This window comes from Syngnathus floridae, chromosome 4 (assembly GCF_059516105.1).
Source record: "Syngnathus floridae isolate MCC-2025c chromosome 4, RoL_Sflo_1.0, whole genome shotgun sequence".
NCBI classification, from domain to species: domain Eukaryota; kingdom Metazoa; phylum Chordata; class Actinopteri; order Syngnathiformes; family Syngnathidae; genus Syngnathus; species Syngnathus floridae.
Genome location: NC_142416.1, coordinates 19,166,146 through 19,194,065, shown reverse-complemented (window position 1 = coordinate 19,194,065; position 27,920 = coordinate 19,166,146). Strand labels below are relative to the sequence as shown.

The window sequence follows — 27,920 nt, the reverse complement described above, 5'->3', positions numbered from 1 at the left end:
TGGTTTTACATAACTGCTTTGGGGTGACTTGTAAATAGGGACAATCCTGTGACTGCCAATCATACAGTATTACACACTGACAGATTTATACCAGATCCTAGTCCTACTTGGGGTTAGTTGGGACTGGATAACCAACCCGCATACTGGTAGCATTACCTGTCTCCTGTCCTGTCCTATCCTATCTTATCCTGTCTTGTCCTATCCTGTCCTGTCCTATCTTGCCCTGCCCCGCCCTGCCCTGCCCTGCCCTGCCCCGCCCCATCCCGTCCTATCTTGTTCTGTCCTGTCCTGTCTTAACCTTTCCTATCATGTCTTGCATTGTCCCTTCCTGTCCTACCTGGTTTCATCCTATCTTTCCTAGTCTGTCCTGTGCTGTCCTAGCCCTTACTTTCCTTTACCATCCTTCTCAGTCCTACCCTATCCTATCCAATCCTGTCTTAATCGATCCTTGGTTTTATCATGTCATTTGTCCCGTCCTACACTTTACCCTGTCCTGTCCTTTGTTGTCCTGCCCCAGTTTGTCATTTCCTGCCCTGTCCTGTCCATTCCTGTCTTAACAGGTCAATGTCCGATCCTGTCTTTTCTTTTCCTGTCCTCCTGCCTAATCCCATCCTGGCCCCGTCATCTCCGTTCCGTTTCTTTCCGCTGCTTTATTTGCTCATCACCTGCCGGTCCATTCTGCAAACCTTTTGCATTCTTGAGAAGCAGCGACACGTTTTTTTCAGTCTGAGCAAACCGCCCGTCCTTTTTTCTTACTCCCAATCAGAATTCACGTGCCGTTCATGCACACCTGAAGGCAAAGCAGCTCCGCTCAATTTAGCGGCTCTGATAAATCACCATTAATTAGCTAATAAAAGCCAGCAGGTGGTTCGCGGCCCAAAGACATCCACCTCACCATCGTGAATAATGTATCGTGGACTTGGGGCCGGGCGGAGGGGGGGGGGGGCTCCAATCAAGTGTGTTGCTATTCGGCTATCCAGCCCAAAGGAATACAAGTGGCACTGACCTCAACTCCAGCATAGCGTGTTTGCGCATGTATTGTTCATGAGCATATGCAAAGGTTGACAGCCCAAGACCTCCGCACCCTCTCCCAACTGAACACAGTCAATTATTCAAACACCAGACAATTATTATTAGCTTGCTTTGTTTACTTCTAATTAGTTTTGACAATCTAGCCAGCTAACAAAAAATGGCATCTAGTGCTAATACAAAGCCAGCTAACAAAAAAGGCAACACTAAAATTGCGTCCTATTAGCATCTGTGCTAGTGCTAATACAAATCGGAAAATCGTATCGACTAATAAAACTGGATTATACTCATGAATAATCAAATCAAATTAAATCAAACATAAGCATTTGAGATGTCCCAAAGTTCTTCAGTACAGGTGCCAACACGGTTTACTGACTTTGACGCCTTCTTTATCCCTCAAAGCCCAGCGTTGCCGACGTACGCCGCTTATGTCATTAGCAAAAGTTGAGTCGTTTACCAACGTCCCGCCTTGTTAAATGTGACCGCGCGCTCGTCGTTGATGTATTTTTAATCATGCTAATATTTTAATTAGCCCCAGACCCCCTCCTCAGCTCCCGCGCTGCCGCACAGCCTCTCTGGCTGCATGTGTAATCTCAAGAGTGCGATATTTAATGTGACGTTTGTACACGCACATATACTCTTCGTGTTTTACAGATTGAGATTTTTTTTTTGCCGTAGAAAATAGTGAAATCATCTCTTCCGAGGTCTTGTATAAAGCAAAAGTGACTTTTTGTATTAAAATAATTCAGGTAAACATTCAAGTGTCTATTATTAGAAACCATACTGCAGCTCTGCTTACCTTTTGGTTTTGGTTTGTGAAGTCCTGCTTGAAAGTGGCGCGTCTTTATCTAGCCTAGCTTCTAAGTCACAAGGCGGAAAAACGTAGTAGATCAAGTGACGTCGCACGAGCGCGTAGCCTATAGGCTGTTTTGTAATTTGATTGACGGGTTGAACTTGAGCAGCGCGTGTGTCTCGTCATAGCCGTGGGGCTTTTTTTTTCTGTTTTTTTGATGATGAGATCACGCGAGTGTGTGACCTCAACGCCTCATCGCTCACCACTGTCTCATTCCCTTTATTTACATCTGTCTTTAGCATTCTAATTACTCCCTTTATTGCTTTGCCCCGGAGGAAGCTGTTACACCAAGGGGAGGCGAGTTGAGGGGAGGGGGAGTAAAATGGAGTGGGGGGGGGGGGGGGGTTGTAACCAATATCAGAGCCACAAAACTGAAGATGTAAAAAAGACGACAGGGCTTGCCAGTGAACCTTCCGTTTCATTTTAGTCCATTATAAAGTAAATGTTTTGCTTCAATTGAGTTCAGGCACATTTATTCATTTATCTGTCCACATTCTGATTTTATGTGCCGGAATGAAATATGTTTTGGGCTCTTTTTTTAAAAAATTTATTTTGGTGACATAACATTTCATTTACTTGCCTTTTTAATATTTTGCTGTTGTTACACTTTTGCTTATTTTCAGCAAAATTTTGCAGCTTGATTTTTCTTTGTTTTCACCCATTTTTTTGACAAAATATTTCTGCTCTAATAACAGTTTTATTCTGAACCATATTTGGTTACTTCCTTTTCCTTCAGTCTATTTTTGGGTGAAATATTTCGTGTCGTCCCATTTCTGGGACCAATCCTGTTATATAACACTACTTCAATTTTGTCTTTGCACCTGTGAGGATAAAACAATCTTCTTTAATCGTGTTTTGGTCCATTCTGGATGAAATTTATCGCTCGTCTTCTATTGCTCACACTCAAGGTAGACCTTGACAATACAAGGTATTTCTGACATTTCTTGAGCAAAATTTCATAACAAGCATTTTGAAAGACTCTCCTCTCCCCAGCGGTATCTATTTTTCGTCCTCGTATGAAATGGCGTGACGACGGGAGCACTGCAGCCTTTTTAATGAGCTCTCAACTTTAAAGACTTGAAGGATATTAACAAGCCGCTTGACAAATGGCACTTAGAAGCACATTAAAGACACAGCTAATGGCGCGCATAATGACGGCTAATTTTCGATCAGATATAAATTAGAGCCCCCAACAGTTATTTGCCTTAAGGACTTTATGTAAATGATCCCACTCGGTGTGTGTGCATGTGTGTGAGAAAGAGAGTGAACATAGCACTCACTGTGCTGATGATTAATAGATTGGCAACAGAACCTGCCTGTCCGGGTCACCATTAACACACACACACACACACCCCCCAAACATGGCGAGTGGGGGTTTGGCGCCTGATGAGCGAGGCCCCTTTTCCGTTAAATATTTGATAGCCAAGAGGCGCTTTTTTGACGCCATCTTTAATGTGGGCGAGGTCACATGGCAGCCCGCCTGACCCAACGCGTCGGCCATGTTGCTGTCAGAGCTCATGCTAGGCTAACGTGATTAGCCACGAAATTATGTTGTTTTTTGTAGCTGTTATTTACTATTTTTTTATTGAGGTTAAAATTTCATTCGTCTTTATTTCTTAGCTGCAGCTAATAAGAAAATTATTATTCTTTTACAAAAAAAGACACTAAGAATTAAATTTTTTGAGTGAGTATTAAACCAAAGAGCTGCATAGGCTTGTGGGAAAAGCAAATATTTTTATATTGTGCTCAAATCAAATGTGTTAGCGCTGACGTCACTGTATTTCTGTAACCTCGAATCTTTGGCTCATTAACTTATGAACAATTTAATAAGAATCCTAATCATTCTCTCTTGCTCTCGCTTTTACTTTCTCTCTTGTTAGCTTCTCTCTCTCACGGCAATTTTTTATATACTAAACTGGAAAAGCCTTCCTCGTGTGATTTCTTTCATGTGTTTAAAAGCATTGAAGTCATAAATGTTTAATGCAGAGGCGTCAAGTCTCGTCTACGCATGTGTGAGCAGGTGGTCACATATACGTTGTTTATTTTTATTTTTTTAATTTTCAAAGAATGTTTTAGGTATTTAAGAATTGAAATAAATGTTATTAATTTATCCGTTCAGTACATTAGCCAAATTAGCTTCTAGCTTCTCATTGGGAATGTGCCCCATAGATTTTACAATTTAATGTAAAAAATATTTACTTAATTTCTGTCTGAATAAAAAATAAAATAAGATAACCATTATATTTAGCAGTCGCAAGTGAGGACAACTGTCTATATTAAGCTATCTTGTAGTCCCCCCCCCCAAAAAAAAAAATCATAGCTGATTGCTTGTATGTGTGAGGGGTATAAAATAAACACCTAAAACACTAACGGATGCATTAATATTAACTCTCATATTAATATTTCACCACAATAAATAACTGCAGAGGCCACATGTTCACGTTGACAAATCAAATTTTTGTTTTGTTTGATTACAGTGACGTCGAATTTGTGCGACGTCTCCTTTTTTTTTTTTTTTTTGAAAGGCAGACACTTGGCGTAAATGTACAGTTAAAATATTCCACTCGTGAGTCCCCAGGCGGAGCTCCGACAGTCCCTGACTTCATTAAAATTTCATCACTAGCCCCTCAGTGTGTGTGTGTGTGTGTGCGCGCGCGCGCGCGTGCGTGTGGGGGGTTGTGTGAGAAGGAAGGAGTGATAGTGGGATATATATTGTGACCAAAAGAGTCATATAATAATAATAATGTTAATAATAATACACTAAAAAAGAAGCAAAAAAGGTTGTCATGATGACTGCTGCCCTTTGTTTTAATTTTTATTAATTTTATTTTTCAATGCACGGTACTTACGTGATGTGTGCATGCATAGAAGAGAAATCCCTTAGAAATAAATCTGGAATTTTGTTTTGACATTTATTAAGTATTACATTGTTTTTGGTGGAGTGAGAGAGAAGTGAGCAGTTTGTTGTCAGTTGTTGGAAATTAATTTGTCGAGTAGCAGACTGAGAACAACCTGATTTTTTGCAAGTGTTGCAATTTCATAGCTTGTCTTCAATTTACTAATCGTTTACTAGTCTTATTTTGTGTATTCAAGCATGTATTGAATGTTTATCAACATTTTGGGAAATAATTATTCGGGTTAAAATTTTTTCCTTCCAATGTTTTTCAAAGGACGTCAAATTTAGGCGGATTTTCGCTATTCGCGGACCGGCTTGGTCCTTTTCCCGCGAATAGCGGTGTCTGTAAATATTCCATGATGTGTGTATGCTGTGATGTTCATATTTTTTTCCATTTTTTGTTTTTCACAATATTGCGTGCGTGGACTCTTGTGTGCGCGCGCTTGTGTACCATCGATTCGCGTCCCTCACGTGGGTGCCAAAGCAGCAAGCGTGCAGCTTGTCATCATTGTTAATTTCACATCCCGAAGAGACCCTCTTTCTCACACACACACTCCTCGGCTCTCCCTGACCAGCAGTAATTAAGCTAATGACTCCTTAAGTGGCGCTTCATAATGATCTTCTTTTCATAATTCCATGTGTAATTTAATAATTCCGCCCTTATTAGCGTATTAAGTGAATGGCTCATTTAGGAGAGGGGGGTGGAGGTGGGTGGTGTACCGGGGGCATCTTTTAATTGATGGCTGTCTGCAACAAAAGAGCTTCTTGATGACATCAGTCAATGTGTTTATTAGGAAGACAACCAAATATCTAATTTTGCCATTGCAAAGATGATGATAATAATGAGTATGAATTCAGTCATGTGTTTGTTGTTGAGGGACACTCCATTTGTTTTTTTCTTTACAAAAATATTTCGGTTGTCTTGACTATTTTACAAAGCACTTGATTTTTTTTTGAGCAATTTCTTAGATGACGACCATAATTTTGTTTTCAAAGGCAGAATTTGGGCGACAGCCATTGGTACTAGATTGTGAGTGCTGTGCATTTAAAATACATTTCAAGACTAGAGAACCGCATTTTTCCAGTTCTGACCCAAGAAGCACCCTGTTAGTATGTATCATGTATACAATAGGGTATGCAACTCCAATATGTATAGTAAATTATCTTAATTTTATTATAACTAGACGCTGATGTGCCTACAAATAGTTTGTGTGTGTGTGTGTGTGTGTGTACATAATCATATATATATATATATATATATATATATATATATATATATATATATATATATATATATATAAACACAAATACCTATACAATATAAAAAAGCATTTCTGAAGAAATTATTGAAGTAAAACACACCGTTTAATGTACCTAATGTTGTGACTGCATTATAAATAGAAAACAAATATCCTTGATTAAATAATGGAAATATTCTCAAATGTCAAATCACAGTATATCAGGTGTACCTAATGTAATGGCACGAAGTCTTTCGAATATTGCCACCCTCTGGCGTTGACGTCATGTGATCAGGTGTACCTAAGATTGTGTACGGTATGGCTTTCGAAGGACACGTTCGGTCGGTCGCTCTCCCCGCGCGCGCATATTGAAACTCTCCATAATCTTCATGCAGATCCTTCAAAGGATGGATTTAAACACAGATAGGTATTTTTGGGGAAAGGGTAATGGGGCGGGGGGGGGGCCTCGTTGGCAGGCGAGCTGTTTTTCTGGCAGGCTGACATCTGGCAAGAGCCCCCGCCCAGTACCCCCCCCCCCCCCCGAACCGCTCCAGGGAGCCTTCCAGGCCTCCGTAGAGCCCCTGATTAAGCCTCTAATAGAATATTAGCATTTGCTCTCAGGTAAGCGTAAGCTGTGCATGGGGCTGCCGCCAGTCACGTGACACCTTTTCAAAAAAATCATAATCCAAGTTGCATTTTAACAACAAAAATGGCAGCGCGTGATAGGTAGCCCAATTTATTTATTTGATATTAGGAGTTGTGCATGCACACACTGCTGTGTTGCTATAAAGCGTTTTCCCCTCCTACCTTATCAATAAATAAACAGATGAATTCATAAATACAAAATAACATTAGCATGTCTGCTTGGATTTTTCCCCCTCCTTCCAAATGGCAAAGTTTGTTCTCTCATGAAACACACATTGCAATTGTTAAATAAAATTCCATGAATAAATTATAAGCGGGGAGGGGGGGGGGAGTATTAATACTAATTTAACCGGGAGTTTTTGTTCGTTTGAAATAAATCAACATACACCATACAGAAAATACCTCAGCTAAAACAGCAAATACAGGGAAAAAAATTGGAATAAATGTGCAATCGATGACATTATTTACATTTCGCTCTCCCGCTTCCACGAAGCGATCAATCGAAACTCATCAAACGAGGTGATTCGTACAAGCAAAACGACGCATATATTTGTACAAATAAATAAATAAATAGCGGGGAAGGGGTGGAAATAATATCTATTTATATATATACTGTCTATTTATAGCGATTGTACCACCTTAAATGTTCGTGGAAAACGTGAGAATTCGTTCAAAAACAAGAAGAAGAAGGGGGGGGGGGGCGGTGAAGGGTGTGGGGGGAATCCCACTAAATATGTAATGAAGTAAACATGACCTCACTCCATAAATAGTTCATAAGGAGCAGCAGGCCCACGCTGGACTGTAAAAACAAAACATTGGAGATGATTTGATCAAATCTGCCCATCCCTGATGAATTTTGCCAACCCCCCAACCCACACACACACACACACACACGCAATAAGTGGAATTAATACGAATAAATTGCACGTTTAGACACGAAAACGAAGGTGTAAAGGATACATTTACAAAGATGAATATTTGGCAGTCTTCGTTATCATTATTATTATTATTGTTAAATTTCTCGTGGACCCTGCAGTGACTCCCAAGTGCTCTCAGTTGTTCCGCGTTCTGTCCCCTTTTTTTTGTTTTTGTGTGAAATTCAAAAGATGAGTGGAATTTTGAAGTCTTACTTGCACGCTCCGCGGGACTCCTTCTCCCCCCACGCGCTGTCTTTTTTTTTCTTCTTCTTATGCACAAAGACATGAAAAAGGAGTGTTTTGTTTGTTTTCAAATAGGAACTTATATGATACAAAGCGTCCAGTTGGAAAAGGTTGCGCGTGGCGTTTAAACGCACGCCGAGTACTTCATCCGTTTCTGTTTCTGCCGCTGGTTGCAAAACCACACGCGCACCACGTTCTTCTTGAGGTCCAGCTTCTCGGCGATGGCGGCGATCTTCTCCGACGAGGGCCGCGGCTGGATGGCGAAGTAAGCCTCGAGCGAGCGCTTCTCCGGCGCGGCGATGGACGTGCGCTTGCGTTTTTTCTCGGCGCCGTTGAACAGCTCGGGTTTGCTGAGCTTCTCGCGGTGCGACTTCTCCGCCTCCTCCAGCCAGGCCTGGAGGATGGGCTTGAGCGCGATCATGTTGTTGTGGGACAGCGTCAGAGACTCGAACCTGCAGATGGTGCTCTGGCTCAGCGAGCCCACGCCGGGGATCTTGAGCGAGGCCAGTGCCGAGCCCACGTCCGCCTGCGTCACGCCCAGCTTGATGCGCCGCTGCTTGAAGCGCTCGGCGAAGGCCTCCAAGTCGCGCGGGTCCGCGTCCACGTCGCTCATGCCCATGTGCGGCGGCAGCCCGTGCGCGTGCGCCATGCTCAGCGCCTGGTGCATGTGGTTCATGCCCGCCATGTGCGCCGGGTGTCCCGGGGTGGACACCACCGAGCCGTCCGGCCCTGCCATGGCCCCCAGCGCCAGGCCCGGCGTGATGTGCTCCAGGAGGTCGCCCTCCAGGGCCTGGTGTGGCTGGTGGTGGTGGTGATGGTGGTGGTGATGGTGGCCGTTGCCGCCGCCTCCTCCTCCTCCGCCTCCTCCTCCCAGCGCCGACGGGTGCGAGATGGGCACCGAGGAGGCGGACGATGACGACGAGGAGGTGCAGGGCAGCGTGTTCATGGTGTGGTAGGTGGCGTCCGGCTTGAAGGGGCTGTGGTGCGGCGGCGGGTGGTGGTGGTGATGGTGGTGGAGGTGGCTCTTGCTCTGCGTCACGATGTCCACCGCGGCCAGCGCCTCAGCCCGGGCCAGCAGACTCTCGTCCAAGCCGCCGAATATATTGCTCTGCAATTGCAAATGGAACGCGCTCATGACGGCTCTCAGCTGGGAATTGGCAACCCCCTTCTTCCATTTCCACATTTCCACCCAAAAAAAAGGTCATAAAAATTCATTATAGGGAGGGGGTGGGGGCAAACGGGAGTTTAAACGCTCAACCGCGATATCGTGGCGAGAATGTGGCTACCTACCGGCGGCGTGGGGAGACAGGCGCGTCGCATCGCCTCCGAGCTGGTGCTGATGATGCTGCTGTGGCGGGAGGAGGCACACGAGGAGGCCGAGGAGGAGGAAGCCGAGGAGGAGGATACCGCGTTAGAAGTGGCGGAAGACGAAGTGGACGAGGTGGAGATGTTGGCGCCGGAGTGCAGCGATGCATACTTGGCTTCGGCCAGGCTGGCGTGCGCCATGGCGAAGGGCTGCTTGCTGCTCAGAGACATCATCATCATGTTGGCGGCGGGTCCGAGCAAGCGGCCGTGCTCCCCTTTTTAACAAAAAAAAAAAGAAAAAAAATCTGGGGAGGAAAGGGATGACTCCGCCTCCACCTCGTCTTCTACTTTCTTGGGATTTCAATCAATGCAGGGAAGGGAAAAAAGTTAGAACACGTCGAGTTTTTTTCAAAACGAATGCAGCTCGTTTTTTCCATGCGCGAAAAAAAATCCCCAAATCAAATGAAGCTTTTTAGATGAGTCCTTGTTGACGTCAAGAATGTCAAAAAATAGCCGTAAAAAAAAAAATTTGAGTTAGCCAGGATGATTTTTTAATGGAAGAGAAAGTTTCCAGGTGGCCGCAGGTTGGCTTCCGAGGCTCCGCCACGATGCCGAATGCTGCTGGGACTCCAAGTGGCGACGCTCCTAGGCGGAGGGCAGACTGACTCTGCGGTCCCCGCCCCTTTTCTCTCCCTCCCTCACACACTCTCTCTCTCTCGCCATCACACACACACCCACGCGCGTAACACACACACACACCTGCTCCAGCTCCCCCTTTTTCATGATTTATTATTCTTCATTAGGCGCCGCATCGTTGGCGCCGCAGGGGGGACTCCGCGCAATTTGACCGTACCTCTGTTTTGCTACAATCTTTTTCAACTCAAAAGCTATGAACTTCGAATATCGTTCTAATGCATTACAATTTAGTCCAAATGTTATTTAATTGTCGAAATTCGTTTTTTTAAATCATAAAACTCATCATAAATAATCATATATATATATATATATATATATATATATATATATATATATATATATATATATATATATATATATATATATATATAATTTGTTGGTGTGTGTATATGTATTACATTGTGATAAATGGATGTTATTAATATTTCAAAAGCTTAGCTACTGTTACCCACCAGAGATGCAATAAGCAAGCAAAAAGCATATTGCAATTATTAAGTAAACAATTAAGTAAATATTTAAGAACAAAGGTTGTGTAATAATTTGGCACGATAGATTGTGAAATAGAATATGCTCTAAAATAAAAAAAATCGTCTGAAATTTCTTTAGAAACAAATGACAAATAAAAATGTTTAGTTGTATAGGTGTAGAATGATCACCATATTCACAAATCCAAAAACCAAGTGATCACTTAGAGCTTTTAACAAAAATAAAACGCGTTGAATAAAAATGTATGTGACAGCAGGTTGTCATTTTGCATTAAAACGTCAAACAATGATGGAATTAACAGGCGGCTCATTTGTTTAATTTATGGGTGCCATGTTACCTCCCCCAGTGCGGCAGGGGGCGCTGCAGGCATCACCCCCCCCCCCCCCCACTCCCCTCGCCACTCTCAGGAGTGAGTGAACGCTTTCATGAGTGACGTCACGCCTTTCCAATCAGTGTCTGCTCGCATGTATGTACGTATATGTACGCCTGCCCCCCGATAAAATTTTCAAGAAAGCATTCATATTTCACCACGCTAAATCGCCCCATATGAAATTTTCATACACGGGTGAGCCGGAAGGGAAAAAAAAAAAATCCCTACCTATATGTCGAATAAATCTTGTTTTATATTTATAATTATGAGTAACAATTAGCTTTTTACCAAAGAAATGAGGTGAAGGAGAATGTGCAGCAGTTATGAATATATTAATATATTTTTATCATATAGCTTGTCCACAAATTAAATATCTCAATGACAATAAAACTACAGAGTCAATTCCCAAAAGGATTTAGTAGGATTTTGCCAAACAATGTTTTTTGGTGCAAAAGTCAATTGTCCAAATTTGAAAACACACCTGATAATGACTAGATGTCACAATTCAATAATCTCGCTTGCACAGGAATTATCTTGAATAAAACATAACAGCATGGAGACGATTCCCAAAAGGATTTTGTAGGATTTTGCACAAAAAGGATCGACAGACTTGAAAAGACATCATCTTGTAATGAATAGCTGTTTTGAAAACAATATGGCGTGTACGGGATTTGTCTTGTCCAGTACATCAGCTTGGACCTTTCTCAAGAGGCTGGATTTCGTAAAAAAAAAAAAAATGCATGAATTTTATTAAAATAAAACACCTTGACCCTGGTGAGGAGTCAGAAAATGGATCAATGGCAATATCATTTAAGCAGCTGTTGACAATAATACAGAGCACTATATAGCATATTCCAGGCAGATTTAATAAGATTTTATGCCCCCCCAACACAGAAAAAATGGTCAATACAAAACTAGATGTTTTATGATTGTAAAAACAGATTTTCGGCAAAATCTGAGCAGCTTCACAGCAAATTTAGTAGGAATTACGATGGATCAGGGGCGGAGCTAGGTGGTGGCTAGGGGAGGCTGCAGCCACCCCTTGACATTCACTAGCCACTCCCACACCTAGCTGAAAAAATTCAATATGTGAAAGGTTTTTGTCATTTTCACATAGATGTGCTCTTCTTAGAATATTTGATATTCTGCATCAAGTTCTTTCTATTAACGTCACATTTAAAAAGTAAACATACAACTGATCTGAATGCAAACTGGAAAGAAGAAAAATATACATGATTTCAATGCATGTATTTATTTCAATCAAATTATTTGTTATTTAATTGTAACATAGTTACATTATTTCAATGAATTTATTGGGGGTTGATAAAGAGAAGATAATCTCTGATTGCTTCAGATAAATTCAAATAACTCCAAGAAGGCCTCCAGGAAAGCTGAGCTGAAAAACACGCGGTGCAGTTGTTCCTTCACATCCTTGCAAATCATCTTCCAGGCGCCGTCACACGCGTACAGTAATTGAAAGTCAAATTTTTTGTAGTTTTTAGGGGCTGCGAGGTGTGCAGTCTTACCTTACTTGAAAAAAAAAAAAAACATTTTTTAAAAAAGTCAAACCTCGGTGGAGTTCCGCTCGGAGAAATAAGAAGAAAAGTACACAGCGTTGACTTCAAGGCTCTCTGGCAGCGCAAAAGTGCAGCGTATGAAAATAAAAGTAAAACAGAGCGAGCGCAAGCAGCAAAGCTTCTACAACTCAGGTGACTTGTTTGCTTTTTTTTTTTTTTGCTTCTTCTACTCTCTCACTGCGTTACACAAAGAGATTCGCCGACTGCTACTCCACTCCCCCCCCCTGCCCCCACCATCATCATCGTCCCCCAGGAGCTCTCCATGTTAACAATCCCAATTACACACGAGACCACCCGAGACAGCTGTTTTTATTACCGAATCTCCGCTCTGCTCACCGAGGAAGAGAGAGGGAGAAGTAAATGAAGTCTCCCGACTGCTTCTGAGCTCCCTCCTCCCAACTCTTACAAGCGAGAGGTCAGGAAACGGAGGCTTTATTTATATTTGATCGTCTGTTCCGTACCTGGGACGGCGATAATGCCTCCGAGGCTTTAATGTGTTGTTTAAATGCATTGGGCCAAAAGAAGGGATTGCCTAAGTGGCGCCGGGCCCCTCTTGAGTGGATAATGATGTAGCAAATCACGACTAACGGCTTGAAAAATGCAGCGGAGATGGGTAGTCATAGTTGCAGTAAGTCAAAAAAGATCTTTTTCAATCTTTGCGGAAAATGTTGTGACACGCTGGCTCCTTCTAGTGGTATGAGAAAGTATTGCAGTCTAAGTACTGCTCAGTTGTGTTTAACTTTTTAGCACACATTTTTGCGTTATTTGTATCTAAACTTTTATCATCATTAGATTTTGATTTAGGTATGATTTTTTATGTATTTTTTGTTCTTTTGTAAAAAATTGGTCGCAATGGTCGGATTCTCGCAGTCCAGCATTTTGACGGTGGCTAAATTAATATACTAACTGTACACTAGTGTTGATAACCCGAGATGATGACTGTCTAGTGGTTGAAGAACTCCACAAAACAGCAAGCAACCTTTTGGGATGGTGTGACTCGGTTGCTCGTATTTCCGCGGCCTGAGATTTCCCCGCGTCCGGTGCGCCACGTGCCTACAGGCTGCTGGGGCAGCAGATGAGAAGGTCAAGTCTCATAATAGTGTCACATAGCTGTAGGTAGTATGGATCAATATGAAGGCGTATAATACCTGACGGACACTCAAATAAAAACCTCTCTGGCAGACAAAAAAAAAAAAATGAAATGAAATCTTTTCTTTCCCTGCTTCTGGTGGCCATCATATTGCCTTTGTGAGATATGGAAGTCACCGAACAATATGATAGCACACGTGTCTGCTTGATGACATGAACACTATTTAAATAACCAATAGAAACATGTTTTATGAAAGATTCGCCCGAGACATATTTTGACAAAATTATTTTCATCTGCTTGTTAATTAAACAGATGAATCAATTCTGCCCCTGATATTAAGTTGCAGTATAAACTAATTTGCTGGCAGCCCAGTTAAAATACAACTTTGACGTCGATATGAGTCAATGGAAGTGAATGCATTATATTATTTTCTGAATTATTATTTTTTTTATCCTGGCTGTCTCTAACATTTAAGTTGGTTGGATTTGTATGTTGATAGCTCTGCTTAAAAAAAGCATTGTTGCTAACAGGGCGTGGTGGCCACCAGGAAAAACCGCTCGGTTGAGGACGTCATGCCGTGAAGCGCATTTAAAGGCGCGGGCAAACGAGGCATTCCATGTTCCTTTGAGTGAACCTGACCTCGTACGTCGACACTCGAGTCACACCTTCTCACACATAAAGCATGTCAAGTGCCATGCAAAGTGATTAATCCCGCGCAGGAGTGAAGCTGAGACCGGGGCGAACATCCCTCATTAGTTTGACTGTCCCGCGCGGTAATACATTGCTTGTCAGCGGCGTGATGCTAATTGACCTCCTTTCCCCCTTTCTTCTGCACAAATGAAAAGATTTCCTCCGCCGTGTGATGGCGCGTGTCACGATGTGATCTGACAAATTAAAAAGCTCTCGCCTGTCACGCTGTCATCGCCGCCTCATCAGCTATAATGATCAGTTTTCTTCCACCGCAATCCAGTGTGTGTGTGCGCGAGTGTGTGTATTGCACAGCCGAGCGTCGCCGCTGTTCATCGTCACTCTCACCTGTTTGTTTATTGTCTATCAAAGATGATGAAGCGTTGTTAACCCGACACGATCGAAAGCTAGTTTTCTGTCCATTTACATTCATCCAGAGGTCCCAGAGGTTGTGCGATTTAGAAATCGACCGGTGGGAAACGTACGACTCAAATAGCTTATGCATAATGGCAGCTTTTCCTTTCCAGAAATGTGGGAGCAAATCCTTGCGGAGGAATAGGAACCAAGGCCGGTCTGCAAATAGTAAAAATCCACAGGAAAGGCATTGAAAAAATTTACCCCAACTGGCGTTCCTCAGGGAACTTTACTAGATCCATTTATTTTTTATGAAAGGTTCCGAACCATTTTTCTTTCTTGCAAAGGATGTAATTTATAAGGATTCACTTGTCTCAATAGATACGATTCTGAATGAAGTTGACCTAACAAAATAAATAATTTTGAGTGGAGTCCCTCAGGGAAATGTACTGGATCAAAACTGCCCTTCAAAATCGAATTATAGCTGCATAGGCGTGAGCAATTCCACATTTTCTCTGCGACCAGTAGCCTTAGCATGCTAACATGACGAGAACGCTAGCTACCTGCCGACTCTGGGAGTGTAACATTATCTTGATGTAAGTGGCATAGAGCCAGCGGTGATGACACGCGGTGATCAAAGTGAGTCGTTCAGGAGGTTGGACAGGGCCATGAAAACGCAGGTCTGTAACGCTAATGTTGTTCAAACGCTCCGCTGGTTCACTGAGAACGAGTCACTCCCCCCCCCATAACTCCCCTCCATGATCCTCTTGTGTCCTCCCCTCCAAGAGGTAATGGTGCATGGTTGGTCGGGTGACAGGTGTCAAGTGGGCCCTCCTCAAATCATTCATCTCGCTAAGTAGAAAGCTAAAGAGGATTTTTTTGATGCCATCTTCACTGTAAATACTCGGTGTTGCATCATCATGATGTCATCACATACTGGTCACAATTTTTTTATGAAAGAAATATCCGAATTCATACGCTTCCATACTGGACCAGCCAGAATGCAAATGATCATTTTATCATTAGCAGCAATGCTAACGCTGCTTCTAAGATTTGTGCAAGTGCTCATGAATGAAGAGCAGATAATGTCACAATGTTATATCGCTTGATTTTGCTAGCCTCCTCATGCGTTAGCATTGTTGCTAACATTGCTATTTGTAGGCGTGAGCAGGGCTTGGACAAACTTCATAAAATCATAAATACTAGAACAGTGAGCAAGGTGCAAACGTCCCAAAATGTTCATTAAAATCAATAAAAGCATAGAAAACCCCCCAGAAAGGTCATTGTCATATATTTTGAATTTAATCACCCAATTAAATTTTATTATATTTGTTGTCGTGATTTCACATTCAGCTGTACTGCTACCTTGCTCAAAAGATGAGTAAGTAAAAGAATGAACATATAGAGACGAGCAGGTTAGCACCCTCCCAATAGTGTGTGTGTGTGACCAAACCCTTAACCATGCCCGCCTGTCTAAGCACAATCCCGCTGGGATCTGCCACGCTCTTTCCCTCTCACACACACACATGCACGCACGCCCCAGTCATTAATTCCTGCTTTGCATCTCCACACCATGTAATATTTATGGGTCACCACAGCTTTGTATTCACAAATGGAAACGCCGGGAGAGAGAGGAAAAAAAAAAAGCGAGGCAAAAGACACGGATACCTCAATCAATCCCATAAATAAGGTTCACGCTGTCATGTCGCGGCTGCTTCCCGCCCTTCCGCCGAAGCCGCCGCCGCCGCCGCTTCTGCTGCTTAGGCAGCGTTCTTGTCTATGACCTCTAAACAACTGTTTTGGATGAAGGAATGACAGGCGAGCTTTTGAGGTGGAAGTCTCGCTTTAAAAGTGAGCGACAGTGCGGGAGCGCTTAAGGCTAAAGTGCGATGAATGGGAATGGAAGCGGCGAAAGTGCATCAGTCAGTGAAAATAAAAAATATATATGACAGTGTAGTCGCTGAGATTGAATAGCGACCAATCCCGGGTGTCGTGCGGAGCTCCAAACGCCAACCGGAATTATAGCAAATCAACAGTGGGGTCGACACAGAGCCCTGAGGAACTCCCAGGCGAGCCCCTCCCCGCCGCCCCGCCCCCTCGGCCTCCCGTGGAGATTTGAGACTTTGAGCTCTAATCCACTCCCCGAATGTGCTGAGCATCCAGCCTTTGCCAGGACCCGATGTGTCACCAGAGTGCTCCCCCGGGAGCTCCGTCAGCCAATGACAACAAAGTAGCCAGATGTCTGACGCTGGCAACGTCCCAGAAGCGAGCGAACCCGCCGCGGGCCGCACATCAAAGCTACCTGAGAATTTACTCTCGGGCGCAAAAAAAAAAAAAATCTGCCTTGCTTACTCTACACTTCCCATTAATAACAATCTGGGAGAATTTGTATTTCTAATTAACTCCTTTCTTTCGGCGGCCGCTGTAGGACGTCGACAACAGGAAGTCGGATGCGGCGGCGGTGATGGCGGCTTTGAAGGAGCCGCATCAGCTTTAAACACCTCCTGACTTTGCCCCTTCGTAAACAAACAAACACACGAGGCGTCAGCAGATTTTGGTTTAATCGGGACTTTTTCCCGCATCTTCGACGCGTTTTATGCTTTGACCTGATTTTGAAGTTGAAACAAAAATGGCCATAATAATAACATAAATGTTCTAGGATCTTATGTGGCACATTCCAGTGCATTTCGAAGTAGGCAAAGTGTTGCTTCACGACTCCCCCCCACTCTCCAATTATGCATATTACCTTTTCCTCGTGCACAGTTCACGCTAATGCTCATTTGCATTGCTCTTTTTGGCGCGCCGTCTCTTTAAGTTCATAGTTAACGCTGCCCTTCATCGCATCCCCCGGGTGACCTTTTCCTTCATTTTTTTTTGTGTGTGTGAGTCTACTTGGCCGATTTAAAAAAAAAAAAAAAGATAAATTATAACATATATTTTTTTGTGTCCATATATTGTCCATACGCTGTGCATCCCGTCATGTTTATAAGCCAAAAAAATTGTATTTTGTCTTCCTCGGTGAGATTTCCTCAACTCCAGCCTGCACCGAGACTTTTATTAATGTCTGCTGAATAATTGAACAGGTTAAAATTACCATGCTCTTTTTGAAAGAAAAAAAAATCTTCTTTTGCCCACACAATTAAACAGCATTATAGTGATTTTTACTGGAGTGAGAATTATGACTGCTTTCTGTCTCTGTGATGGACCCTCCAAGGCCTTCTCCTGTTCACTGCTTGGCTAACCTATAGAGTTGATATAAAAAGTCTACACACCCCTGTTCAAATGCCAGGTTTTTGTGATTTAAAAAAAAAAAAAGATTCCTTGCAAAACCTTTTCCACCATCAAGTGCATTCAGGATGCTACATTAGCCGCCAATCTGTTAGCATGAAACAATTCTCCAATAGAGGATACTTTCTTCTGGCTTGTTTTGTTGTCGCTGTTGCGTTGTGCTTTTTGTTGTCTTGTCTCCGGGCATGAGCAGTGCGACATAGCTGCAAGATTTTTTTTTTTTTTTTAACTATTTTTGCCTTATTATAACAACAAGACCAAGGCTCTCATGAGATTTCATAGGCCGAGCGAGGCAGCATGGGACTGGTAGTGTAAAAGATCACAGGCCTGAGCTAATGCCACAGGGAAGAAGGACCCCCAAAACCTAACCCCTTGCTCTTTCTTGTCCTCAAAGCTTTGAGACGAGGAGATGCTTCCTATACTTGTGTTGACTTGTGTTGTTGCAATGCGTTGGCAGTGTCGCGTCCTTCTGTACGTTAGCGTAGCAACTGCTAGCATGGCGGCAAGTTAGCAGCGGAGGTAAGGATGGTGAGATATGAAATCTTACAAATCTCACATGAGTTCCCTTGATTCTGTTTGTAGTCCATTTTTTAATCAATCAAATTTTATTTTCATAATAGCATTTGGCTTGGTCTTTTATTATTACGTCTATTGTATTTGTGAATATTATTATAATGCATTCGTTTTTTTTTTTTATTTACTCAATTTGTCTCTGGCAATGATTTTCCTTCAGTCAACATCAAGGGCCACATCATGAGGGCCTCGCCACAGGTTGACACTCTCGCCGTGCAGGTTCTCCGATGACCTCCACGAGGAATCGTGCGGGCGGGCCGGCCGACCGGCGGCTGAGAAGCATGCGCGAGGGGTTCCTCCACCTAATATGCTGTCTGGCCGCGGGGCCTGTGGGAGCGCGCTTGGATTATTATGTTAATGCATGTGCCTCCTGCCCTCTGCTCGGTCCCAGCTGGCCCGGCTGTCGTTAGGAAGTGCTTTGCTCTGACAGAGGAGTAATATGCTCCATGATTGAGGGGGGCCAAAAGATCGAGCTCCACAAGAGCCGCCGATAAGCATATGATAAAAGTGCCATTGTGTGTCGATGCCTTAGACACACGGCGCATGACTGAGCAATTCCTATGGATTTCTGCCATGCATATGGATGAGGGGTTTTCGTGCCCCCGCCCTTTTAATTGCCCATAGCATTACGACTCGGTTTTATTGTAATTTTATTGCGTCTACTCTTTCATTATGTTCCCGCCACGGTTCACCCATAAATATGACGGCCCTACACATTCAAGACAAAATCATTTAGTTATTAGTTACAGGCATATATTCTTTATCCTCTGCAAAGAATGATGAATATGACTGCTGTACTGAAAAGCTGAGAGAGGAGCTGGCTCGCCAGTATGTAATGAAAACTGTTAAATCTTTTTTTTTTTAATTTTGTTTCATTATGTTTTGTATGTTATATATTTTTCTCATTATTATATATTTTTTTTCATATATCTTCATACATCCAATCATTTCAATGGGAAATAATATACATAAGAAACGCATGGACATATTTTTTTTCCCTTCAAAAGTAAACGTTCATTTCTTGAAAAGCTTCAAAGTATGAGCTTGTGTGCAGTGTAAAAAAGTGTTGTAAACACAGTTTAAAGAGGCTTTCATTTCCCTTTTAGCACCCATCCTCTTTCTTTCTTTGCTTTCACCTCAAAAGCAGAACTCTGACGTTTAGTTTGCTATTTACTCTCCAATTACGAGGAGAGGCTCTCCGCTTCCTTCACGAGAGGGAAGGACTCCTCACAAAAGACTCCTCGTCTTAATCCGGCTAGACGTGAAAGTGAGACACGAGTGAGTTGATGGAGATGCAATTGCACTTGATGAAAAACCCAAACAAAACACGGCGGCACGGGCCTGCTGAATGGAAGGAGGGAAGGCGGGAAAGGAAGGAGGAGGGTGTGGGAATAACACAAAGCTCGCAGCACGCTCCTGAGGACTGGAGATGAAAAACGTGAGAGGGAGAGATCGTCTCTGTTTGCCTGACATATTTACACAATTACGTGCAGGAGGCAAAGTTGGTACTTCTTCATATGAAAAAAAAAAAAATTCAGATCAACTGTTTTTCCCCAACTTTTGGGTCATGTTGAATAAACAAAGGTTGTCCCCTCCCCGGCATCATTTGGAGAAAACAATTAACCGCGGCCCCTCTAATGAGGTGTGGGGCAAAACAATGTGGTGAGATGATTGTGTCAAGCAGGTGACAGAAGCCCCCCCCCAGCTTCTCCCCTCCTTCCTGTGCCGACCGGGGGTGTAAATATGCCAGCTCTGCCGTTTTCAGCAGCGCTTACACTCCCAGTTCAAACAATGTCTCGGGGAGATAACTGTGACAGCTCGGCAAAATTCCCAACAAAATCTCAGCAGCAACCAGGAATAGCTCTGATAAGCGCCTTCCTCCACACATGATAGAGAAAAAAAAAAAAAAAAAAGATGCTGTTGTTCGTTTTTGTGCCCCTCGAAGGTTTTTGTGATGCTGGAAAGTGTGTGAGACAAGTTTTTTGTATCCACACGATTCACATTTGCGTATGTCCGCTAGCTTAATGCTACTCTAAAATGAAAAACGTCATAGACCTGCTGCTGGAAATTAGCATTGCTGTAAATTTCCAATCAAGTAGAAGTAAAAAAATTTAAATTGTTTACTATTTAAGATGATCACTGTGTTGATTTTGGCTGGCTCATATTTTCTAACTTTTTGCACACCCTTGAACTCTCCGAGTTGGCCGCACCGGTGTGGAGAATTTGTGGCGGCTGAATCAGGAAGCGTTCATTTTTGCTCTGTGTGGACGTCCACTTGATTTGGTGGTCACTCACGTATGCCTTTTAAAGTTGTGTAGTTGCAGGCGCTGTGTAGGCATCAGTAGTCTTCCCTCTGCCCCTCATCGCTCGTATCTGACTGACTATGAATAATTGACCCCCGTATTCCGGGCACTGGCTCATTACCGGGGGAAGCGTCCACCCGGTTTTGTGAGGCTACGAGCGCCCGCACTCCCGCCTCGGTGTCCTCCCTCCACCCGTCCTTCATCTTTAATGGCCTGCGCTGTGATCCGGCTTCTCCAGCCATCCACGCTTCATGTGGCAGATCTGCTTGGCAGTAGGCAGGAACCGTCCGCTTGCCAGGACGGACTTCTTTAAAGATTCTCTTGTGGCTTGGACGATTTTTTGGGGGGGGGGTATGGGAGGCCGGAGTTATCAAATACAAAAAGGCGGGAGAGTGAAATGTGACAAGTAGGGAAAGTTCACTGGCGTGGAGTTTGCAGACACTTGCTCCAACTAGAGGAACATGCGTGTTACGTTGAGGACATTTTGATGCGGAAGTCCATGTGTGAGAAAAGTTGCACCAGGCAGAGGAGTAACTGGAACAATCCTCGCTACATGGATTTCCTTACCTATCCAGCCATCTGTTAACTGTGGTGCCCATTTGACATCTGTTGCTAACCAAAACAGCAGCGGCACATGCCCACTCGACTCAGATCAGATCAACCAAACCGTCTTTTGCCTATATGTGGTATAAAAAGAGGCTAATCACTTTTAATATAAAACTGTTCATATCGATGATACACTAAGGTATGCAAAACTATGCTATGCTAAACCAGGCTATGCTAGCTTTTCACTTTAGCTTTTGGTGAACTACAATACTGCAAAACTACAGTAAGCTAACCTAAAGTATGCTATGCTATCCAAATTATAAATGTAGATACAAGTCAGATTTGAATGTTTATTCCCTCTGTTTATGTTAAGTATATGTATCTATCAATCAATCTTTCTACATGAAGCTAAGCTAACCAATGCTATCCTATCCAAATTTATCTAAACTAGGCAATATTAAATGTAGATCTAAGGCAGCTTTTGGTGTGTTAGCTTAGCATAACGTACCATAAAGTTGATCGGCTTTTGGTGTGTTAGCTTAGCTTAGCATAACACACCATAACGTTGATATTAAAATATGGCTTCATAGTGCCAGTCGCACATCCTGGATGGGAAAGGCCCTGCTCTGCGTGGCTTCCTGTGACAATAGCACATTAGCATCCATCAACATCACATAATGGCCACCGTCAAAAGCGGAAACACACGCAAAGAAGATGCTCCTCTTTATTAGCTGTCATCATTCTCCGGGAACATATGTGCAAATAAATGGCCGGCACCACACGGGGCACAAATGCGTCCCCCCAGACAAAGTGTGTGTGAGAGGAGGGGTACGTTCGGGGGTCTCGGAGATGAAAAATCATCCCGGCCGCAAATGCAGATCTGGCCTGGGCCGCCCGTGTCAGTCGTCATTCGTCACTGTCGGCGAGGCCGCCTCTCATTAAGTGGCGTAGCTCCAGCCGCAACTTAATTTCCTTAAGAGGAGCGGACACCTGATTCAATTGTCGGCCCATTACGCACTTGTTTTTCGCCTCGCCCACGGGCCCCTCGCGCGACCCAACAGGAATACGCGGCGGCTATATTAAATGTGGCCGACATAATTCCCAGACACATGATTCATGTCTCGCCCACAGCGTCCATCGCTCACCGGACGGGGCCCCCGCCGCTCTTTTTCTCACCGTCATCGTGAGTAAGGTTGAATATTCTCCATCCCCCTTTGATATTTCAACACTTTTGTTTTGTAATCAGTTCTTCTTTTTAGTGTTGACTATTGACACGTAGGCCTTTAACGGGCGTCCCTCGCCACTTGTTATGTTGTCACTACTGAGCGTGGCTCCTCGCCAAAAATGACTTTTTGAAAAGCACTCCCGACACCGCTTGTCTCGTCTTTGCGAGGATCACACGGCGTAAGATGTTCTCCTTTTGTCCGTTTGACGGCCGGTCTCCGTAGTTTACCTTTCAGTCTCAGCCGTCAGTCGAGCGGTTGCCGTTGGAGACGGTTTGTCGTCCATTTAACTGATCGCTGTTGTAATTTTTTTTGGCATAGCTTTTATGGCGTTTGATTTTAAAAAGACTCGTGGGTTCATTTCACATCTCACACTTGGGTCATTCAGTTGTATTGGCATGGAAATAATATTGGAAATAAAAAGATAGTCACACAAATATATATATTATATAGGAAATGCCTGAAATCATCCAGTAAGAAAAAAAATTCCCAAAAAATAATGTACTATCAATATAATTTTATCTAATTAAAGAAAAGTACTATTGTACCGTTAAAACCAAGTCACTGTGAATAAAAATAAGACTTTACTGCTGTTTTTATTTTTGGTCACTTGACAGCATTTCAGCTTCACTCAAGCACAATCTTCCTGCTGCCTATTTTTGTTCCTATTCCCCATCTTTTTCCTCAGTTTCCTCTTCTTTCTTGTTTTATCCATCCGTGCTGATGGTGGAGAATCACTCCCCCTCCCTTTCCACCCAAGCACCGCCATTCCACCCCAGCGCGTCCTCTCCAGGAGCATCAAAAAGAGGAGGACCCACACGGGGTGTTTGAAGAGCCCACCGAGGCTCCCCGATGGGTGGCGAAGCGGCAGATGCTGGAAAGCGCGGCGGTGTCTCTATCGAGCCGTCTCTTCTACTTTTGTTGCCTTGGCGCGCCGGCATCTCTGGCAGCCAACTCTATTGTCGCTTGTCGGATTCCGGCGTTTCCTGCTTTGGCTTTCGCTGTGGCTACCGCTAGCAGCTGCGGCCGCCGCCATGCTGACTGCATGGCCTTTAGCACCCCGGGTGTGTGATTCAACACCTGCTCAACAGAAGACTCCATCTGGGTCTGTGGACTGGAATCCTGAACCTTAATTCTTCACCCGAGTCAGCCATTTTGGACAATTGTACCCTTCCAACTTTGTTTTCACCTCCTGTCGGTGGAATCTTCACCTGTCTCAAAAAGCTTTCTCTAAGACTGAATAATTTTTTGTGGCGTTCCTCAGGGAATCATACTAGGTCCATTTGCGTTCTCCATTCTTTCCTTGTCCCAAATGAGTTAGCCTGAATGTCATGAAGTTGATTGGACCGTTCTTGCCATTATGTCTTCTTTTTCTCCTCCTCCTTCTTCTCCTTCTTCTTCGCTTTGGAGGTTCTGCTGGAGTTCAGTGTTTATATTTTCCGCTATGTTTGCTTTTATAATTCAGCATTACAACTCCACTATCATATTTCATTAAACAACCATTTAAAATGCAAAAATCTTAATATTTTAAGTTTGCGCCCTTGTATGCGCGTGTGTGTGTGGGCCGCCTGTTCGATCCCCCTCACGTCGCCATCCAAAAGGGACCCCCAGTGAAAGTCTCTACACATGTAATCCTTGTCAATGAATTTAGGCATTTTTTTTCTTACATTATTAATGAATATTTCAGTAGTTATTGCAACGAGCTTCTCATGTGCCTCCTCGCTGCTCCCAACGCTCATAAGCGAAGCGCTCGTCTAATGATTTAATTAATAGCATTGTGTCCGCACATGAAACGCTTCTATTTAATCAGCAAAATGGAGGGAAGTGAGATCAGGGAGGAAGGAAGGAGGGTGGGAGGGGCTTGACTGTCATCGCTTTCCTCGCTAAGCCACTAGTAAGCCCTGGGACAGCTACATTTAATTGAGAGTTAATAAATAAATGTGGTTAGAGTAATCCCTGGATCCTGCCCCTCAGAGCTGCGCCTGCTCGTGTGTGTGTCTGTCTGTGTGCGTGTGAGTGTGTGTATTAGATAATGGTTTATTTACTTATGACATCACAAATTGCAACTATTGCAGTGGAGTCTACTCTGGTGCTATATCTTCCGTAATGTACACTTCATTTTCACATGATAAAATGAAAAAATAATAATTAGTATTAAACAAAAGTAAACAGAAATTCTTGTACTTTGTCTTATTAGTCTTTTGGATGAAAATGCTTATTAGCTTAAGTCACTGAAAATGATTTGTAAGTTTAATCAATGGCTAAAATGCGTCGTTGTGCACCTAGCTAACATGAGTCCGTTAAATCCAGGTTACTCTGTATTACTATAATTTAAGTGATTCTTAAGACATAGTTTTACGCTGAATTCCCTTGAAGAAAAAAAAAATGTCTTCATGCTATATGAATGGCTGCATCGTGTTCACACACACGCACCCACACACACACAAATTAAGCTGACTGAAAAGAGTTTAGAGTGTGTTTAGTTAAGTCGGGGCAGCCCGCGGTCCGTCAGCCATCATTTATTGATGATGGCTCTTTGGAAAACGTGCCGTAAAAGGAAAAAAAAAAAAAAAAAAAGAGACAGAAGAAGAAAAAGAAGAGTCCTAATGAAATGATCAACGTTGCTGAATAAATGATGAATGGGAATAAGAAAAGGCAGGGGCTCTCTCTGCGGAGTCAAGAGTGGAAGCGCTGCCTCATTAGTCATGCAGTCTCATCACGTCCTCTTCTGGACAAGATGCCGACACTGGCGGGAGGGGGGGCAAAAAAAAAAAAAACATCAAGACCTGTCATTGAATCCTATTCCCAAAAATTACCACCTTCTTTATCTTTATCTCCTTTTCTTCATCCGACACTGGCAACCGTCAATGGCGAGCCTTATTTCTCACGTTCTGCTTTTGCACCAATTGAAAAAGACAACTCGAGTTTTTTTTCTTTTTCTTTTTTTTTTCCACATACCTCGCTTCTTTCTGTCTCTGTGGACAACGTAAGTGATTCCAGCTCATGCAAATGATAAGGACGGCGCCCCCACTTTCATCGTCGGGGTCTCATTAGCCAAGCAGAGGCCAGACGTTGATTATTCTTGCCCGGGAAAATATCTGGAGGGATCGAACCCGAACGATAGTGCCTGATTCAAGCTGACCGCTCCTTTCTGGAATTTATTTTTCCGTTTTGCCTGGATTATTGTGGCAGAACCAAATAGCAGAGCCGTGACCACAACGCTGATGTGATAATCGGATCCGAAAGGGGGCATTCAATTATTTAATGGCGACACAACCGAGTGCCATTTAAGCATATTTTCAAGCGTGGTCACAGGTGCCTGTCAGACCCCCGAACGGGCCCCGCCTCCCTCCCTCCCTTTTTCTTCCCCCTGTCGTGAATTGATCCTCATCCAAATTAGGTGCGTCCTCGAAGGGCTCCGTCAATACATTGACTGCTTTTATGAGGGTCATCAAACAACCATTAGCGGTTTGGGGGGGCGAAGGGGGATGTTAAGGGAGAGACCGCCCGAGGTGACTGATGAGCCGGGGTGGGGGCGAGAGGGCGCAGGGGTCCGAGAGGACAGGTCGGTTATTGAGTGCCGAGGTCATTAGTTAAGCAAATCCCAGCTAATTTGCGGTGAAACGGAGCGGCTAATATCTAATTAGAACCGTTTTGCCACCAATGTTTCTATGAGGAAGATACGGCGGTTGTGTAAACAAATGCAGTGCAGCTCAGATTCTGGCTAACGAAAGTCGTGGCTCGTGATATGCTTTTGGCAATTCATGAATCAAAAACAATAATAAATTTGTGTTTTTGTAGCAGGATAGCTCATGCTGTTGGTGTTGCACTTTCCTAAAAAGAAGGCAAAAAATGTCGACTTTGCGAAAATGAAGATGTTACATAATCGCCCCTCCATCTGATTACAACTGATTTGTGTTATTGACTGACCAATTTGCAAAGATCAATCATGGTTAATCACAGTCACAAATCATTTCTGCCCAATGAAAAACATGACAATCTCTCATCATACCCAAAAATGCTACATTTTCTGTTGCCTGCTGAAAAGTCGGCCATTTTGGTTTGGAGTAGACTTTTGATAGCACATTCCAGAATGTGATTTTTGACAAATTCTTAGAAGGGAATTTCAACCCATTGATCCTCAATTGAAAGCAGGTTTTCTTGCAAGATGCCCGTTCGCAAAATAGAGGCCTTAGGTCGACATGATCGTCCCCATTGTAAAAACACCCCCTGCAAAAAAATAAATAAAAACAAGCAACAAACAACAAAACACCCATGAAACAAACACGCAGAAAAAGAACAAAACAATGCTGATATACCAACAATAGACAGACGAAAGAAAATGCCCTGGAGTATTCCCCAAGGTAGCTCGCAGGTATTAGCGCGCTACTCTTTTGAAAGGCAACACCAACGCGGCGGGGGTGTAAACAACCTGTCAGACGCTTGTCAACACTTCACACTTTGTCAATTACGTCTCAGCCGCGCATCCCCGGCCTGATTAACATGCGGCGTTTTAAGTCTAATTGTTGCGGAAAACAGTGTTTTATGTTGCCGCAGTGGTAATAGGCGACGATAGATGCATAAAATTAGCATACATTTCCCCGGACTCGGAGAATATGTGATCGTTGCGCCACAGAGAATTGCTCTAAGTTAAGGGAAGTTAATTTCATTATCTCCTCCTCCTCCTCTTCCTCCACCTCCTCCTCGTCGTTTAAAAGCCTCGCCACTTTGCAATAATTGCAAAACAGAATAAAAGATTAGCCCGGGACGGCATGACGGGCGTTAATAAAGTGTGATGGAATGTGAGCGTTCCAGAGCGCGAACCAATTACGGCAGCCAATCTCCGGCAAAGGGAGGAAAGCATTGATGGTGCGGCCGGTTCAATCTGTGTATGAGGCAACCGATGGGGAGCTAGCAGGCTAATTGTAGCATGCTAATTGTCACGCCTCACCTCAAGAAGGGAGGCCATTTGATTTGACCCAATATTGGAAGTAATTGTTTTTTATTATGGTTTTCAAAACAAGGCAGTCATACTGGTTTGTGTACAGAATTCAAATTTAAATTCAATTTAAATTCAAATTCTTGAAAATATCAGATTTTCAACGAGCCTCCCTTTCAAGTTATGGGCGGATAAATGTGTGGGGGGGATTATTCAAATTACCAAAATCTAGAAGGACAAACTCACAGACACATTTTAGGAAAGAGCTAGCTTGTATTAAGCTCGCTACTAGCAAATGCTGCTAATACGTATGTGCTTCCAAGAACCCGCTGGCTTTGCTTACCTCATTGGTTTTGACACAATAATGCTCAAAAATTGAGCATCTTTACCCTGGTAAATTTCAACGTCACAAACAGAGAAACTTAAAACACCCAAGACACATTTTCGGACAATAATACAATCAAAATTTTCAGTCAATAATATAACAAAAGTAAAAATAGTCGACAATAGAGTTCAGACATCTTCCCTTGGCTTAATTGGACATGATGACACATGTAAGTAGGTTAGAAAGGTAGAACCTGGCACACACAAGCATAGCAATGTGGCCTCATCAAAAACAATGCGCCGGCTTCCTTTGTTGTCAAACTCTTCCTCGCGTCATT

The 27,920-nt window shown here is 43.3% G+C and overlaps 1 protein-coding gene and 1 long non-coding RNA gene across 2 annotated transcripts in view; one reads left to right on the top strand and one right to left on the bottom strand.

Annotated features, from left to right (window-relative positions):
* LOC148399731 (uncharacterized) overlaps positions 1–27,920 on the top strand; it is a 124,963-nt gene that overhangs the window by 44,801 nt on the left and 52,242 nt on the right. The gene's annotated exons all lie outside the window — the stretch shown is intronic.
* On the bottom strand, positions 6,737–9,781 carry pou4f2 (POU class 4 homeobox 2). Its single transcript, XM_088374532.1, has 2 exons — positions 9,112–9,781; positions 6,737–8,929 (listed from the first exon to the last, which is right to left on the bottom strand). Exons 1-2 carry the CDS (start codon positions 9,364–9,366, stop codon positions 7,946–7,948), a joined length of 1,239 nt encoding a protein of 412 aa, XP_088230658.1. The 5' UTR covers positions 9,367–9,781; the 3' UTR covers positions 6,737–7,945.